This window comes from Vanellus vanellus, assembly GCF_965231255.1.
Source record: "Vanellus vanellus genome assembly, chromosome: 10".
Taxonomy (NCBI): domain Eukaryota; kingdom Metazoa; phylum Chordata; class Aves; order Charadriiformes; family Charadriidae; genus Vanellus; species Vanellus vanellus.
Window position 1 is genome coordinate 13,849,710 of NC_138915.1, and position 18,110 is coordinate 13,867,819.

Consider the following 18,110-nt stretch of genomic DNA (forward strand, 5'->3'; position numbering starts at 1 on the left):
GGCTGGTCCTTTAGACACTTATAGGTAGATTTTCCCCCTGCAGATCTGGACTTGCCTTGTGAAGCTACATATTTCCCTCGGAATTCCAGGGGCTCTGATGCGTACTATATTAAAGAGCATCCTTGGACATCTGTGCCATTGGCAGCCTGAGAATCCTGAACTTTGCGAGCATAAGGAGAGATCATTACATGTGAATGTCACAGCAGAGAGGGCCTGAGGCCAGGGAGAAAGTGGACAACTGGGCTGTCTTTGATTGAAAGATTGCAAAGTGCTATGCAAATCCCACTTGCAGTCCTGTGCGTGTCATGGCTGTTTTACAGCACCGCAAGGATGCACCGGTGCTTTGGCACTGTGGGAAAGTGCCACTGGAGGAGAGCAGGGAATACAGCTCGGTAGGAGCCCCATAACTGTGTGATCAAAGGAAAGCTGCAAGATGCACAAGAGAAGCAAAACAACCCCTAACACAAGCTGAATATTGAGAGGATAGGGGGAATAACAACAGCAGGGACTTTTGGTTGATGCCAGTTCTTCTCCAGCCATGTTGCAAATACTCCATCATTCAGCCACATGGCAGTAGAGAAAGCAACAGCATGCAGGCTGGGGAAAGCTGCCCGGAGGATGCTCTGGCTCTCTTTTTAGTGACAGCCAATGTGTTATTAGTCCCATGGTTTTTTAAATATGAGCATAAAGTCCTGCATATCCTGTGCTATTTTTGGAGAAGGCATAAAAGATGAGCACACCCTGCTGGTGCCCCTGGCTGGTCCATACTCACTGCACAGGACTGCTGCAGTCAGTGCTGAGACTCCGAGGGAACTCCTGGGACACATCCATAGCAATGACATGTTACCCTGCTCACAAGTGCAATTCATTTTTATGACATCCTGTCTTTGTGGGGGCCCATGATAAATGCAATCCATTCCTTTTTTTTTTTTTTTTTTTTTTTTTTTTTTAAGAAAGGAACACCACCATGTCACCTCATAGAGGTAATGTGTGCTGCTGTGACAACTGTCAGACGACAAACTCCTAACGTGCTGCTGGTGTGAGCCCTGTCTTTTATCTCTGGCGCTGGCACATTTATCATGCTGGAGGAAGAGGCCCAATTTCCACAGTGCCACTAGAAGAAGCAAATCCTCCTCAGGCGCTCCTGCCTCTGGAGGCGAGCTGGGAGCAGGGGGCATTTCAGCTTCCTTACATTCTTGCACATGCTGCAAAGCGTGGTCGCCATACCCTCCCATCCCATCCTTTACAACTTCTGCAGCCAGCGCTGGCTAATTCAGATTGTCCTCAGCTGCTAACAGCCTCCTATGCTTCACCCACATCACTTTCTTCCTCTCTACTGCTCCTGTAATAGCTCAATCTCTTCTTCCTGTTCTGTCTCTCTTTTTGGGATTGTGTTTGTATTGCAAGAGCCTATTCTGCTCCACCAACACCTGGACTGGTACTGATAACCCCTTGGCTTTCCCAGCACTTAGGAGCTCCATCTCCATATTTTTTCTCTCCTTCCTTCATTCTAACGTTTTAGTCCCAGCAAGTCTGTGGGGAAGGGGCAATGCCAAGTGATGTGAGGGTGCACTCCATCTCCCAGCCAAATAAGAGCCAATGCCGCTTAGGTAGCGACATGCCTCTAACCAACATTTTCTTCGTCCCCCAGAGCCCACCTGGAGGCTGAAGTGAAGCATCTCTCCAGTTTTCCCTGTGTTATTCTCAGCAAACGCCTGGGCGTTTTGCACTCTAACCCACTCTACTATTTCTCCTGGGCTCTTCTTGCCACCACAGCTCCTGCAGCGAGAAGGAGCAATGTGAGAAAAGCTTCTGTTCATCTAGACAGCCAAGAGCAACGGGCAAATCCTCTGTAGGAAAGCACAGCGTGGCATAGGGATGATCCCTCTCCTCTGATGCCCTGGAGCTCTTGGTATAAGGGCCTGATTACAGAAAACCATCCAGAAAGGCCTTTAATAGCATTTCTGAAATACTGCATAATGGTCTCCAGGGCTTGAAAAAGGATGGCTGTGGTGGGAGGTGAATCAATTGGTTCCAAGAAACATCCAAAACTGCTGACTTAGGCAGGCAGGGACTGGCAGGAGCTCGGCTGGGGAGCAGCAGCCCTCAGCAGGCACCGGGAGCTTGCAGAGGGCAGCTCCAGAGCATCGCCCCGGCTTGTGTCCTGCATCTGCCGCTGATGAATTTGGAGGGATGGGGGCAGAGACTTCTGCTTTAAACAGCCAGAGGATTTTGCTTGACTGTAAATGCACGTCCTAGGGACGGACAGGAAACACCCCTCCTGGCCTCTACTCCCCCAGCACCCCTCTTCCCTCCTCTTCTCTGTGTTTCTTCCCAAACTATTCAGGATTTTTACTGTCTAATTCTATCAAACCCATGTTTGTCACCCAGTGCAAGCTCATCACCTTAATTATTTTATCTACATAACCAGAAAACCTAAGAGCATCACAAATTCTAGCTCCAACTGGGATATCTCTATAAAACAGAAGCACTTGCCTGTAAAACCTACTTCTCCCAGAAACCGTCTCTAGAAATCACAGCCCTGACTCCGCATGCAGAAGTGGTGTTTGCAATAATAATCAAATGTTTAGCAAACATCATTAGAACTAACTTGCCAATGAGCAGAAACAATTATCAGATAATTGCTTTATGGACAGCCAAGCAGGGAAATTAGGAGTAGTATTTTCTCCATGTTAAACAGGGAAACACAAGTAGGGAAACAGAAGCACCAAGGAAAAAAAGGGGCTGTTTAAGGCTATACAAAGGGATGGCTGAGGGTAGAAGCGTCCAGTCTGATTTTACACCTACCTGCCACTTTGTTGTCCTTATGCTGGGGACTGAAACCCCAGCTCTGGGAGCCCCAGCCTTCCCAAGGCCAGGGATGTGGAGTCACAGCCAGCTGTGTTTGCCGTGCTGGCAAGCCCCCCAGCCTTGCTGCTCTGCCTCTGTTCCTGGTGTCTCACCCACAGCGTGACCTGGCACTATACTGCTCCTCACTCAGGCATCCATGCCAGGCTGCTCCTGAGCTCTTATCCTCAGTAAGCCGCAGGCTCGGGAGGAGAAACCACCCAGATGTTGCCGTTTTAACCACTTAACCCAGATGTTGGCATTTTAACCACTTAACTCAGGTGTTGGCATTTTAACCACCTCACCTGCAGCTCCCCAATTTGCTAAAAGCAAGCCAGGACTGTTTTTCCTTTCCCCGTCTCCTCTCGCTGCCATCGCCCCCGCACGTCCCCGTCCTCCGTTCCCCCCCGCACATCCGAGCCCCGCGGGGCTCCGCGCAGGTTCCGCGGACGGGCAGTGCCACCTAGGGGCGGCGGGACCGCCTCTTCTCGGGGCGGGGGGGAGAAGTAGTCAAAATAAGCTGGTGGAAGTTTTGGGCGCTGCGGGTAGCGGATTATGCAAATGAGGACATCAGCTTTAATGGCATTCCAAGATTTTTAGTCAAATTTAATTACCTTCCTTCTTCCCCCACTCTTTGCCTGTCCCTGATCAAATTAAAACAAACAACCCCCAGCAGAGTGTTTGTGACAGGAATCGTGTTTGAGACTAATTAAAACCTGATGATCGTCACCGAGATGAGCCTGGCAGACGTCTGTGTCAGGCAGCACGGCGGACATGCGGCACGCTTGGCATTGGATGCTCCCAACGGCATCCAACAGCAGCTAATTAGCTGCACGCTACTGATCCTTTGTAATGCTGTGTCTTCCTGCCTGAGCTGCTGGCCGGTGGGGAGGGAGCTGGAGGGAGAACGTGCGGGTCCCAATTAGCTTCAGCAATAATTTAATGGACTAATTAATAAACCCATGCGGCGTCTTCTCTGGGATGCTGCTGAGCCTGGCAGGGCAAGGTCTGCGGCAGGGTGAGGTGCTGGCGGGGCCTGCCATCTGCCTTCAAACAGGGAAAGCTGGGGAGCGGGCAGGCAGCTGGCTTGAACACCCTGACCGCACACCCACGAGCAGAAGCCGATCTGTCCCCTTTAGCTACGTGCTCCACAGCACACGGCTGCTGAGGCTGGCCCTGGGCAGCTCTCCCTGTCCCAGCCCAGCGTGGGCTCCTCAGTCCTGCCCCAGCTTCCCCTCTCCTGCACACCTCCATCTTTGACCTTGGTGAGGAACAGCCCCAGTTGTCTCCTCTCGGGGTAACGTTATGCTTCCCCTGGCAAAGCCCTGCCACCCTCTTGCAGCATCCCTGCAGTCCCCTGGTCTCCAGCCCACTGCAGCCCTGCTGTCCCCAGAAGCTGGGCACAGCGTCCCGTGGGAGTGACAGCTCAGCAACTCCTGTCCCCCGGTACAAATCACTGCGGGTCTGTGCACAGAGCTGCTCAGAGCAGGTTTTGAGCCCTGGATCGTGATGTCTCAGCAACACGCCTGGTGAGGAGTGGCCCGGAGGAGCTCTTAACATCTGCCTGTCATTGCATTTGCTAATGGAGAATTAGGGCAGAAGATTCAGGGGCGGATTTTGGAAAGGCAGCTTGTGAGCTTTTGCAGGTCAGGCATCTGTCAGCAAAAAGCGCAGGGCCAGAACCCCTCCCTGTCCCCTTTTCCTCATCCTGCCTGCTGCCTACCACCCTCCCTGGAGCCCATCACTGACTCCAGTCAGCACCATCTCTATAAACGCCCCTGTCCTTAAAACTAGTGCTGCCTCCGCCTGAATTGCTGCTCTGTGCAGTGCTCATCTCTGGGTTTTCTGCTCGTGATGGGACCTGGGTCCTCAGATCTGACGTCTGGGGCACCATCTGCCTCCCCTGCCTGCTGCCTGGAAAGCGCTTACCCTCCGAGCTCTGTGGGCAGATAGCAGGCAGTGGTGTTGATCCACACCAGGCTGGGCTTTCCCCTTTGGAGGAGATTTTCCTCCCTGGCATATGTGAGCACAAACACATGCCACAGGGCTGTCCCGTGGTTCCCCTTCCCCTCGTTCCCTGGCACCTTCATGCTGCTTCATTTGCACATGTGGCTCAGTAGCCCCCTCCTGCAGACTCTGCTTTGCACAACCGCAGAGGCACGGCTGCCTTCAGCCGGCCCCGTCAGCCAGCCCTGGTCTGGCTGTGCCACCGTCGCCTTTTAGAAAACAAGTTAAAATTATTCTGATGGTGAGCCCACGCTGAAGTCTTTCCTCCATGCCTTTTCCCCTGGTAGTTTCAGATGGACTGTGAGCCTTCCTCCAGCATGTCTCCCCTGGCTTCCGGCAATGCCCCTGTACGTCTTTCAGCGGCCCTGCATTGCCTGTTCCCCTGAACCGCTATTTATTGACCTGAGCAAAGCAATAAGCACCTTCTGAAATGCAGCAGATTAGTTTTTCCCTTGGAGGACAATTGTTCTTTCCCTGTTGTTTCCAGTGCCCCGATGCCCATTGGGAGCAATCCGGCAGCGCTGGTTCCCCACCTCCCAGTCCCTCCAGCCGCGCAGGTACAGCCAGCAAGGGGAGGACAGCCAGACACCAGAAATAAAGACCTTCACAGGCATAGAGTGGCCAAACGGTAAGGGGGAGCAAGCCATGTGTGAACCACTTGTGACCCAACCCCTCGACAGCCTTTCCCTGTCCTCGGGGATGTCCTTGTCATGGCATCAATGAAGTTACTAAGTTATTCCTCTTTCATATTGCTGCAAATCAATGGGTCCTGGCGGTGTCATATACAAAAGGCTGGTTTCAGTATTTTAGTTGGGAGAGTCCTCAGGGGGAGCCGGGCTCATTAATTAAATACATTTAATCAATCTGGCCTACAAGGGCACTGGTTATTTATTCATCAGAGGCTGCACAGTGCAAACCGGGTGATCTGAAAGGCAGTAAATAAACATGTAAATGAAAAGCTGAGACAGCAGAGCTTACTCGTGCCCGGGAGATTTCCAAGCTGGGTCAGATAATATGGGATCATATGTTTAATTTAACAAAATCCAATAAAAAGCGTACCTGCAACAAACAACACCCCGGGGGCAGCCGAGGGCACGAACCCTGCGGGCTCTGGGGTCCGGGCGGGCGCCCTGGGGGCTGCGGCTGCCATGGGCCCGTGTCTGTCAGGCAGGGGGACACGGCGGAGAAGGGGGCAGCAGCCCTGCTCCGTGCCCGGGCTCCTGCCAGGCAGATGCCGGCCGTGAGGACGGGTGTTACTAAAGCACAGTCGCGGCAGATCTATCTGCTTGGCTGCTCCGCTGCTGAGGAACTTGCCGCATCGTGTTGCTCACATGTTCCTGTGAAGTTAATTACAATGAGAGCCTTTCAGGAATTAGAGGAGGGGAAGATTTCAGCTGATGGAAGTGGAAACAAAGGAGGGCAAATATGTCACTTTTCAGCTCATTCTTTGCAGAATTGTTCTCTGCTCTTCTGAGAAATGCTGTGGGAGCCAAGCTGGCTGGGAAGCAGATGAGCTTCCTCCAGGTCTGCCTAAACCCTGGTTTTACCATTGTTGGAAACTAGAGTAATTTCAGTATCATCTGGAATGCAAAGACTTGCAAATTAGCACTGAATAAAACATTGATGGTCCGAGTGGGGCATTTGTGAATCCTTGATCCAAGGGGTTTGTTGCCTCTCACAATTTGGAAGAGCTTATATATTCCTTTTCCTGTTTCAGTTTCCACCCCCAAGAAGATGGATTAACCTCCGCTGCTCTGGGGTTACCAGTGAGCATTTCTGAAACAAAGACAGGGGGTTCCTGAGGTCTGAGAGCTGATGGGCAATGCCTTTCCAGCAGCCTTTGTGAGCTTTAGCCAACCCCTTGGGATGCTCCTGGCTGCAGGCCTCTGCTGGGGCTGGCAGTGCCTGTGCCATTTGTGGCTGTCATTGGTGGCACAACTAAATACGTGGGGGTGTTGGGGTGCATGTTGGAACGTGGCCACCTGAAGGAAAGCATATTGAGACCCCTTTGAGCGTGGATAAAGGTCTGCCAGGGGAGGGAAAGCCGCTGTTTGAAGTGAGCCAAGTTGTTAGTGTTTTAGAGAATGTGGCAGTGCTGGCATGGGGAACAGAGCCGCTGGGATTGGTGCAGGAGAAGGTCAGGGACCTGGACTTGCCCTCAGGAAGACCAGGGCTTGTTGCAGGGCAAGAGGTGGCTCCCCTGCCGGCAGGATGGGAGGAAGATGAGGTGCCACCTTGCCAGGCATGCCTGACCAAACAGGGATGCTCTCACACATCTGCGGGCACTGAGGAAGAGAGGTCCAGGGTGGATGGATGGGGAAGATGAAGAAAACCTGCCAGAAAGTGAGAACGGGAAGAAGAGCTGCAGAAGAGTGTGGCAGTGGCACACTGTGGAGACTAAGAAGCAGAGAGAAGCTCGGGGTGGATTGTCAGCATTTGGGGATAAGATCCTCGAAAGCACAGGAGTGTTTGCAGCTGGGGTTTTGCTCCCAGCTGAATTTGGCACCCCAGGGTGATGCGTGAAGGGAGCTCCCTGGGAGACAGCAAGGGCAGGGGGATGAGAAGGAGTTGTTGGCAATACTGTGGGTGGTCTGAAGAGCCAGGCTTTGCAGGGAAAAAGGTAATTCAAAGTGCAGATGGGTATTGAGGTTGTCAGAGTGTAGGGAGGGGCACTGGATTAGCCTGTTAATAATAATAAATGAATATGCAAAGCTTAGGAGAAAGGTTTTTCCCACCACAGCTCCCTTTCTCTGTGAGAACTTAGTCTGACTCAGATGTCACCCCGCCACCGAGCTATTTCTGCAAAGTCCCCAGACACCTGTAGCCTGGAAAACTTCTGCAAATGGGTGTTTTCCCCAAATTTCGTGGGTGCCCTGGCCACCGAGTGCCCCTGGAGGAACAAAAAGCCTTTGGGAACCGCTGCAGTAGAGATAAGCAGCTGGGGAGAATGGGAAGGTGGCCCCAGCCCCAGCCTCAGCTGCCTCCTGCTGTTCAAGATCAGGCAGGATGGCAGAGCTCACAACCCGCCCTTCCTCCCAACCCAGGTCCTCCAGCACAGCAGCATCACCAACAGCCCTGTCCGCGGGCAGTTCGGGGACAAGTCCCTGCAGATCTGGGGCAGGGCACTGTTCCCCCCACCTTGGCTTTGCCTGGGGGTGTAGAAACCAGACCTGCCCGAGCCCCCCTGCCTCTGCCAGCTCCTGCATCCCCCCTGGGCCGGGATGGTTTCTGCGGTACCTGGGGTTTCCCCTCCCATTTTCTTGGAAGGGTTAAATGGAAAACTAAAGTGAAGAATATAAACTGTTAAATAGTTTCAACCATAAAGAAAGAAAAGGGTTCCGTTCCAGGTTTTGGCCTAATCTAGTTTTTTTACAAGCTGGTTTCTACCCCCCTGTCCCAGACTCCCAGTGATTCACAACGACCTCATTACTTTTGAGTTAACACAACAACCTTGGCTGCTAATTGATGGTTTATTAATACCGGACTCGCTCCCATGACGATGTGTTCTATCTAGAAAGAAAATGCTTTTATCATATGTTTCAAGTCTCTGGCCAATCCATTCAGTCTCCAAGCCTGCCTGGTGTAAGTGTGAGAGCACACGCAACAATAAATACAATCTTTTACATATTTTGATCTCCGAGGATCTCAAAGCACAAACACACCTCCCTGAAAGACACCCTGGGCAGGGGATGTGGAGGATTCGGTGCAGCCATCCTTGATGTGCAGTAAAGCATGGGCATGGTGCACCACCTGTTACTACAGCAAAGCGCAGCAGCTACGTCCCATTACGGAGATGAACAAAACACATTACCCTGATGCAGCTCATTCCCAAAATACCTGAACAGAAAATCCATACACTTGGAAATGAAAACATTTGTCCTTTTGCTGTCTTCACTGTTAGCTGAAAGAGCGTGCATCTTCTCCAGAGGCTGCATGCGGGAAGACAGATGGTGAGAGTAACTCTAGTTGTCAGTCCCTGGGGATGCGCAGAGGAATCAGTATTTGGCATCTGATTTAGCTCTGCCGCCTCCTTGAGTCACCACTGTCCCAGGCCCTGAAAGACATATGGGCTTCTGAGACAGTTAAATTAAACCTCACTAAACAGAGGGGTATGTGATCACCCCCTTTGAAATGTCAGCTGGCAGCTCATAATGAAGATCCAATGAATCTGTGCTCACTACCTTGAATTTGAATGTCTTCTTCCCTCCCCTCTGCAGGTCAGAATTAAACTAGCCCAGGAGAGGAGGATGGCTCTGAAACCTGTAGGAGAACCTACACAGGCAGAGCTGGGGCCAGCGGGCAGGAACGTGCATGGACAGCCCTTGTTGCTTTCTGAAAAAGGGGGAGTCTTTGAAGAGCATCCTCTTTCCAGATGGTTGGGCTGCTGTGTCAAAGCAGAAATGACTGCAGCGGATGGTCACTGCAGGGAGAGTTAGTTTCCCGCTCCCCTCCAGGTGGGACCACAGGTGGTCCCTCACCTCTCATGTACCTGAGCATCACAGCTGGTGGCAAAAATTCTCTCTCCTTTCATGCATATGATGACAGAGGCTTGTCACATTCCAGATTGTCTCCTGGCTGCTTCTCACTCTTGCCAGGATGGTTTAGCTTTCCACTCCAGCTCTGCTGTTCATGGGACAAACGCCCACTTCCAGGTACAGCTCCTTGCAGGAGCAGCCTCCAGGTGGGCTGACAGCATGGCCCAGCCTGCTCCCATCCACCCTTTCGCCCACGGTGTGCGAAGTCACACCTGGGGAGTCCCCCTGAGGAAACGTCCAGGGAAGGGACACAATGACACAGCCCAGGCGGCAGCGAGCGGCAGAACCAGCACTGGCTCCAGGGCACGTGTTACCAGGGGCTCCCGGGAGCGGGGCACCAGCCAAGGGGAGCACCGCTTAGGAGACTCCTTTGTTAGCTGGGGAGGGGGACACCTGAGAAGGAGAAACACTAGAGATGAGGAGGAGGAGGCAGACATTCCAGGAGAATCCACATCTGTAAGGAAAGGGAGTGGGGTCCATGGCTGTAATACATCCCAGATGAGGCTGGGGAAAGTGCTCTAGCAGAGCATGAGTCATTGCAAGCAGAGGGGAGAGCAACAGCTCTTTGATAAGAGGCAAAGCAACTTTACTTGGCTATTTAATCTTTGTTTGATGACTGTGCCAACTGAGAGCCTTGCACAAGGGTCCCCTGGGGACCCCGGCATTCAAACCCCTCCCTTGACTGCTAGACCAGTCTTTGTGTCCTTCCTGGGTACGTGGCAGTGGGGCTGTGGTGCCCACAGACTTCCCAGAGTGTGGGGCACGGGGACATGACAGCAGCCTGCAGGGCCAGGCTTGGCTGAGGGCAGATCTGGAGGCCTCCTGAAGGTCCCGTTTTCAACACTGATAGGACCCGTCTCATCCACATTGACACGAATAGCTGAAGTTAAAGGAGCTGCGTTGATGTCAGGTTGGTTTAAAGCCCCAAAGCTTATGTCTTTGAAGATGATTATGTCCCCTTTCCAGTCTCCTCTCTCAAGTAAATCTCCCCAGCGGTTCAGTGTTTCCTTCTGATCCATCTCATCCTTCTGCTCTGGCCTTCTCCCACGTTTCTTTAATTGCCATGCTCCAAACTGCTCTTCCTGACACACCTCCAGGACAAAGGGGAGGACAGCCTGTACTCCATGTGTCTCAAAAATGCTGCTGCTGTCTAGGCAGCCCAGGTAACTTTTGATTTTCTCTCCCAGGGTGGCATGGTGGACTCATGCTCAGCTTGAGGCCCACTGCAATTCTCCAAGCCAGCCTGGCCAGTCAGTCCCCCTCCTGCTTCTGTGCACTTGATTATTCCTAAGGGCAGAACTTCATCTACTCCTGTTGAACTGTGCTTCACTTTTCCCCCAAGACCATTTCTCCTATTTCTCAAGATCATTTCAAATTCAAATCCTATCCCTGTGTCCTTCTTGCTCCATCATATATGCAAAATAAATAGGCAGACTCTTATTCTCTCAACCAAGCTGTTAATGAATGCATGAGCCCAGAGCCAGCCCTTCCGAAACCCTGCTCCATGCATGCTTGCAGCCTGACAGGGACACCAGATAACTTCTCTGTTAGTGCAGGTTTCGGGCAGGGAGCACCCAGTTCATAATCGTTTCATTTTTTCTCTCCCATGCATATGAGTGTGCCATGAGAGACAACATCAAAAGGCACTAAAGACAAAATATAGGACAACTCCTGCTTCTCTCTATCCATAAGGCTGTTGCTGTGTCATAAAAAGAAATGCGAGATTGGTTTGACATGATTTTTTTCTTGAGAAATCCATGTTGACTGCTTACCTTGCCTTGTTATCTTCTCACTGCTTACACACTGTTGGGAGAACGTGTCCTGGTATTTTCCCCGTATGGAGTTAAGGCGGCTGATGTGTACCTGCCCGGCTCCTCGACCCCACCTTGCTGAGGCAGGCACCCCATTTTCCCACTGTACAGGGGCAAAATCTTTGGAAAACCCTCCGGGATAACTACCCAGAACACCGGAACTGCTTGCACACCTAAGGGTTAATGTCATTTAAACTAGTGGATGCAACGAGACATAAAACAGCTGAGTCCTGCCCCCACCCCCCCCACCCCCCCGCCTCCACGTCCCCGTTAGGGTCCCCCCAGCCGCTGCCGCTGCAGCGTGGGAACCGGGGGGTGCACCCCAGCGCTGCGTGGGATGCTGCGGTGGCAGAAGTCACCGGCTCTTTGCCCGCGTGTTCGGCTGTGTGTGGGTCCCGGCGTGGGTCCGGGCGTGGGTGGGTCCGGGCGTGGGTCCGGGCGTGGGTGGGTCCCGGCGTGGGTCTGAGCGTGTGCTCGGGGTGCGTGTGTGGGTCCGGCGTTGGTCCGGGCGTGGGCTCGGGGTGAGTGTGGGTCCGGCCGTGGGTGCGGGTGTGGGTCCGGGCGTGCGTGGGTGCCGGCGCGGGTGCGGGCGCGCGTGCCGGCTGCCGCCGCGGGGGGGCAGGCGGAGACCGCAGGAGGCGCGTCCGGGCGCTGCGCCGGGCCGTGTCCTGCGGGGAATCTCTCCTGTACAGGGATCCGGGATCTTGTGCAATTCAGCAGAAGAGGATGGAGACGAGAGAGACCCACGGGCTGTGCCGCTCCGCTTAGCAGGAGAGGTCTGGGGGCTCACCAGAGGGTCGTGAATTCATTTGTAAAGCGAGTTTCGAAATCAAATTGGTACAGGGTTAAAAGGGGAAAAAAAAAAAAAAACTGCTGAAGATGGACTCCTGACTATGGTTTCGAAGGGATGAGCCCAATACTTGATGGGGCAGGTGGGAGGCACAGAGAGAGGACAGGTCCCAGCCAGGTGGGAGAGCAGGAGCAGAGATGAGCCCGCACCAGGACCGGGTCTCCAAACTGCACCCAAACTCCCTCCCTTCCAAGCTGTGTTTTTTGTTTGGCTCCTTCCCAGAGCTGCAGCTAGGCCGTGGGGATGCCCATGTCTGCAGGTTTGCCGGGGCAGACACCTCCAAAGCCCAAGCTCATAGGTGCTGCCTGGGGTGCCGGCGTCTGCCACTGCCAAGAGCATCCTCTTCAGAAGCCTTTTTGCTCCCATCTCCTGTTTGCTTCTCAGCCTCCCTCCAGCCACTGGAGATGCTCATGTGAAAGTGGGATCTTTGTTTCGGGGGCATGGAGCCAGCGCTCGCCCCACCTGCAGCCAGCATCCCCTCCTGGGCCACGCTACGGTTGCCGGGGCAATGGTTATGATGGGATAAACAGAGGGAAATGGTGATGACGCCAGCTGGGAAAGGGCAGAATGAATTTTATTTCACGTTTACTGAAGCACAAATTACCATAAGAAACGGCTTCGTTGTGTGCAAACATGGGGAACTGAGACCCTTTGGGCTTCACGGGTTCTCTCTGGGCTCAGAAACCAGGTTTTCAGCAAACATCCCTGACCCGCTGTTTGAGCTGAGCTGCGGGTTTTCCATGGAAGTGTCTGTTTACATTTGGAGACAGATATCGGGGTGTTTGGGAAGGCTCTTTTGGCAAGCGTGATGCGGAGATGGCCACAGCAGGATGCTCTGGCTTTGCAGAGAGCTGGCTCCCCTCTTGGGGACGCGTGCACCAGAGCAGCACGGGAGGCGGGGAAGGAGCCATTGACCCCATGGTGGGACAGGAAAGGTCTGCCTCCTCTGACCAAACTGGGAGGAGGCTCCCAGCAGAGGTTATGACCGATCTTACAGCAGATAAGGAAAAACAAATCCTAGATTTTGCAGCTAGCGCCACATTTGTACAGGCTCTGGTTGTTGATATATTTTTGTCTTTTTCTCCCACCTTCCTGGGCTGCAATATGTAGGGCTGGAGAGACAGAAGGAGACTGCTTTCTGCTGCTGCTCGATGACTCACTGCCCAGCTTGCAGGAGCATCTGGCCTGGCTTGGAGAAGTTGCCGGACCTGCTCAGCATGAGCTGACGAGCTGACCGAGCATGAGCCTCTAACCCCAGTGTGAGTCCCTGGGACAGGGTCAGACAGGAGAGAGCAGCAGCCAGCTCTGAAGGGCACAGCCTGCATTAGCAAGTGCCCAGCAAGGACCATACTGGGGCCTGGGGCAGTGGCAGCTCCAGGGGAGCCTGCTCCTGTGCCAGAGGAGGAGCAGCTTGCTGGCACGTCCCCAAGGTGCTGTGTGTGGGGCTTGTGCAAGAGAGGTGGGTGTTGTGTGATAGCCTGACATCAGCTCCAGACAATCTCCCAACACAGGAGTTTAAATACATCTTAAAAATCTTGGTAATCCCTGAGGACTCAAGTCCATAGCTGCTCCTCAAGGCTCTGAAACCAAAGGACATATGTTTTACAGCAGATTCTGCTGTAAGGCTCCTCTGCCTTCGTATCCCAGCCGTGGCAATGCTAGTCTCCAAAACTGGCTTTGGCATCTGTCAGACATCTCACTTCACCCTGAGCATCACCCCTTCCCCTCCTCACCACAGCACCTGGCAGAGAGGCTGCACAGGTCTGCCCAGCCTGCACTGCCTGGCCTTCGGGGGATGCTGCTGGCCCGGTTAGGGTGCTCAGCTCTGTCACAGGGCCCCTCTGGAGTGGAGAGCAGTTTGCAGGCTCCTCTGGGATAGGGGCAGATAAAGGTAAAATGTGTGTGTGTGTTTTCTTCCACCTCTTCTCTGTTTTGCTACAAAGGCAAACCACAGCAACCTGCTCCAGGTCCTCTGGAGGAGTTATGGCAAATGAGTTTACAGAAGAGCAAGTACCTCAGAGATGACTTTTCATCTATAGCTAAAAGTATCCACCACGGGCTCGTTCTCTCTGTATGTTCCAACGAAGCCCCAGCGGCAGCTGCTGTGGTACGGACAGTCTCTGGCAGGAGCTGCAGTCCAGGAGTGGGGAAGATCTGACAGCAGTAATATTAGACTCACTTGCAGATGGAATTGCATTCACTGATTTTCAAAACCAGGAGGGACCATATGTAACTATCTAGTCTGATCTGCAAGGAGGGGCGGGCTGCTCAGAGTGGAAAAGCCAGTGGAAAAATTAGCCAAGAAATGTTGATTAGTACAAAGACTTCCCGCGAACCCCATTCTGCACGACTCCTACCGTCCTTCTCTCAGGCCATCCCACTGAGGATGAAATGAAGAAACCCTCAAGGAAATTTGAAGTGGCTACAGGAAATACCTGAACCTTTCTGCAGCAGGAAATGAAAGTGGAGAAGGTTGAGTAGCAGCGAGGGGCCAGGACACTCACCCGGGAAGCATCCTCAGTCTGCAGGGGCTGTGTAGTCGAGAACATGAAGAGAAGGTGATCGTCCACAGCTGGTGAAAGAAGGAAAAAAAATCCTTCTAAGAGAAGGGGAAAGATCCTTTATGCTCACTCACAAAATTCCTATTCACATAATTCCCTGATGAGAGGAGAAATTTACTGCTGGTTGCTGATGTGAATCATTTATGTATGAAATTAACAGTCCTTTGTGTTTCCACTCAGCTGGAAAAGAGCCGACATCCATCGAGAAACTGAGGCAGAGTCCGCAAGACATGACTACGCGCTTTTTCCCTGTGCCCCACTTTGCAAGTCTTTTTCACCAGTATCCCCAACTCAGCTGCTCTCTCCTTTCCCCCTTCTCCTGCCATCCCAATGGATGGATGAGCTTGGAAGCAGCTCCAGCCTGTCCCAGGGCATGCCCTGCAGGCACCCGCCTCTGGAGATGTCCAGCTCTTCTGGCCCCTCTGACCTACCAGAGACACACTATGGAGAAGAGATGGGGATGTCCTGGCAGGTGCCTCGGGAGGAGGAGAGCGGCTGCCCGCAGGGCTGGGTGAGGACGCGGCATCTGCCGTCGGGAACCTGTTAGGAGCTGAGCATCACTCGCTCTCCCCTCTGGTCTCCTCATCAGGGATGAACACATGCACAAAGGGCCACCGCAACGAAATATATATTTATAACAATCATAATTATTATTCTTTCACCAATTTTCTCTTCCGTGGATGGAGCCTGGCAGAGACTACAGAGCAGGCAATACTGCTAGAACAGAAAGTAATGGTGCCCCCAGGACGAATAAAAAGCGTACTTCAAACCAGCAGATGCTGCTGAAAGCCCCAGTGCAGGAAATATCTGCAGAATGAATCGGGAGTTTTATGGAGCTTGGTTTGCAGGTTTTATAAGAAAGTTTCACCGGCCCAGGAGGGGAAGGGAAACAAGGACAAGGGGCTGGCACTTTGGGGCGTGGGTGCCGGTGCGGGACGGCATCTCTTGGTGATTTATGGGTCTGGTATGAGCCCTGATAAGAAACACAGACAGTTCCCTGCTCACCGGTTCCCCAAAGCAGCCGCGCAGAAACCAACGCCTCAGTGAAACTCTAGAAAGAGCCGCGGGTTGCGCTGCACCAAGGGGGTCTGCACCGGCGGCTCTCGGTGGGTGCGGAGAGGCTCAGCCCCGGGGAAGGAGGGAGACGGCTCTTACAGAAGGAAGGTGCAAGATCTAAGGAGCAATAAATGAGACAGCATCCTCCGTGAGAAATGGGACATCCCTGCCCCACGCCCCTCCTCACACTTTCAGGCTCAGTCTGTACCCACACTTCAAATTCCACATGTGCCTCTGATTTGGGGAGTCACGAGGTGGGACAGACAGGCCGTATGTAAAGGACAGACAGTACCACCGACTACCTGTAGCCCCAACCGCTGCTGCTGCCCGATGCCAGGAAAAAAAAGATAATCAAGAAAACAAGGTTCCTGTCCTGAAAAGCCTTCAAACTATGCTGGGAAGAGCTCAGGCAATCCAGCAACAGCTGGAACAAAGGCATTCCTGCATGTGCTGCTGAGGTTTGGCACGTGCCTTGTAGTTCCAGGATTTTTTCTTTTTTATGGTACGTCATAAAATAATGTTCTATATTCTATATATTTTTATGGCCGGCAGGAGAGCAGTAGAGGGCAGGGAACGGCGGAAGGCTGGCCAGCAGAAGGAAGGCTGTGGGAAAGGAGTCTCCAGAGGAGCAGCCCGGGACGGGCAGGTACCCCGGGACCGGGGTCTGGTCCAGCACGGAGCGGGGCAGGAGTGGGTGAGCAGTGGGGAGAAGCGCCCAGATATCTGCAAGAGGGATGAGTCAGGGTGCAGTGCGCCAAAAGCAGACTGGTGTGGGGCGCTGAAGCGGAGGTATCATCCCAGTTAGCTTTGCCCAGGGGGGACGCGCGAGGGAAATCCCCACAGTGCGGGTTGGGAAGAGGCTGTCCCCTCCTGCTACGAGATCAAGTACATCTGAGGTCTTTTTCATCCACTTGCTGGATGCTGCATTGTTAACAGCAAGAAAAGCATGGAGGTACGAAGTGTTTTAACAAATTGCCTTCAGCCTGGCTCTCGGGTCCCCTCCGAGCTGCCTGCAGGTTTCACCGCTGCTGCGTTTGTGCCAGGGGCTGGCCTGGCTCTGTGGCAGCGAGGATGCGCGACACAAAGGTGTTTGCAACACGGAGAAGCCCTGAGCTGTAGCCTGAGGAGGCAGGGGAATGAACTTCCCCAGAGAGCTACCCCTTCTCGCAAGCGGAGGGGTGAGGGAACATAAGCCATTGATAGCACAAGGCCTGAAGATGGATATTCAGGGAGAAAAATGTTTCTGGGAGTCAAAGAGCAAGAGCTCTGCTGACATAATCCAGAGCATGAAGACTCAGGTCACGTCTTCCCCACTTCCTCCCAGTGTCCTCATGCCTTCATTTGCCATCTAACTGGTGGCAGTGTCCCGGGACCTGCTCCGTCTTCATAGCCCCGCTCCCCCAGGGAAGGCACCGAGAGGGTGTTATGGGATTCAGCAGACAAGCCAAGCAGAGCCGTCTGCCGTTATGGGAAGGGCACAGAATGGACCCGGTGCCAAACTGGAACCAAGCCCTTGGCTTCAGGATGGGGCTCGTTAGATGCTTAATTTTTAAGTTGTTCACTAACTTTATGGATTCTTTTCTGGCCAAGCGTGGAAACTTGCCTGTGGTCTCTGATGGCGTCTGTGGGCTCGGGCTGCCGGGGTGGGAATGGAGCGCGGCGTGTCAGGACCTGCGCCACCGTGGGTGGTTGGGTGGGAAGGCGGGCGGGAGCTGCGGGATGCATGGACGAGAGCCCACCCGCCCGCGCCAGGCGTGTTCCTGCAGCCCTTCCTGGGCGATCCCGGCGGGAGCCCAGGTGATGGCTGCTCTTTGGTCCCTGCCCTTGGGGCAGCTCCAGCCTTTGATTTCAGAGGCTTGTCAGGGCACTTTAGCAGCCTCCAGAAAGTGCATGTAAACACAGTGATTAAAAAAAAATGGTTCCAGGGGCTGTGCTGAGGCTAAAAATGGCACTGAGGTAGCCCAGAGAAAGAGGTGCCACATCAGCAAATAGTTTTCTTTTTAATCCCCGGGGAGCTAACAGCAATGGGGAAGGGGTCAGAGCTCAGGAAGTGGGAGAGGGTGAAGGCCAGGGGAGGACTCACCCCCAGAAGAAGGCTGGAGAGGAGAATACATAGCTGTAGGCTCAGTGGAAGACGCTTTGACTGTTCAGCAGGGAAGGAAGGAACAATTTCTAGATAAAACGATAGGACTGCCTAGACAACCACATTGTTTGTTAGTGGGAAAGTTGGAGAATTTTAGAGAGAAGGTGTTATGAAGGCCATTTATTATGGCTAGCTCTGTGGAACAGCACCTACAGGTCTCTACAGTGCACAGCTGCAGCCGGAGCAGAACCAGGGCTCGCTCCCTCCAATTCCCAGTGGGCCGTGTAACAGCTCATGGATTTTCTCCCAGTAAAATACAGCTGAGCAAGAAAGGTCACTTCTTCTTTCCTCTTCTCTTTC

General features: G+C 53.2%; 1 protein-coding gene across 1 annotated transcript in view; it reads right to left on the reverse strand.

Moving 5' to 3' along the window:
- Positions 1–12,685, reverse strand: part of LOC309676013 (relaxin receptor 1-like) — a gene marked incomplete at both ends in the record, with an annotated part of 40,530 nt that extends 27,845 nt beyond the window's left edge. The window contains 4 exons of the mRNA XM_082488456.1: positions 11,162–11,303; positions 11,560–11,903; positions 12,513–12,602; positions 12,655–12,685. Of these exons, the coding sequence (XP_082344582.1) occupies positions 11,162–11,303; positions 11,560–11,903; positions 12,513–12,602; positions 12,655–12,685 (607 nt within the window). The remainder of the gene's footprint in view (positions 1–11,161; positions 11,304–11,559; positions 11,904–12,512; positions 12,603–12,654) is intronic.
- Between the last annotated feature and the right edge of the window lie 5,425 nt (positions 12,686–18,110).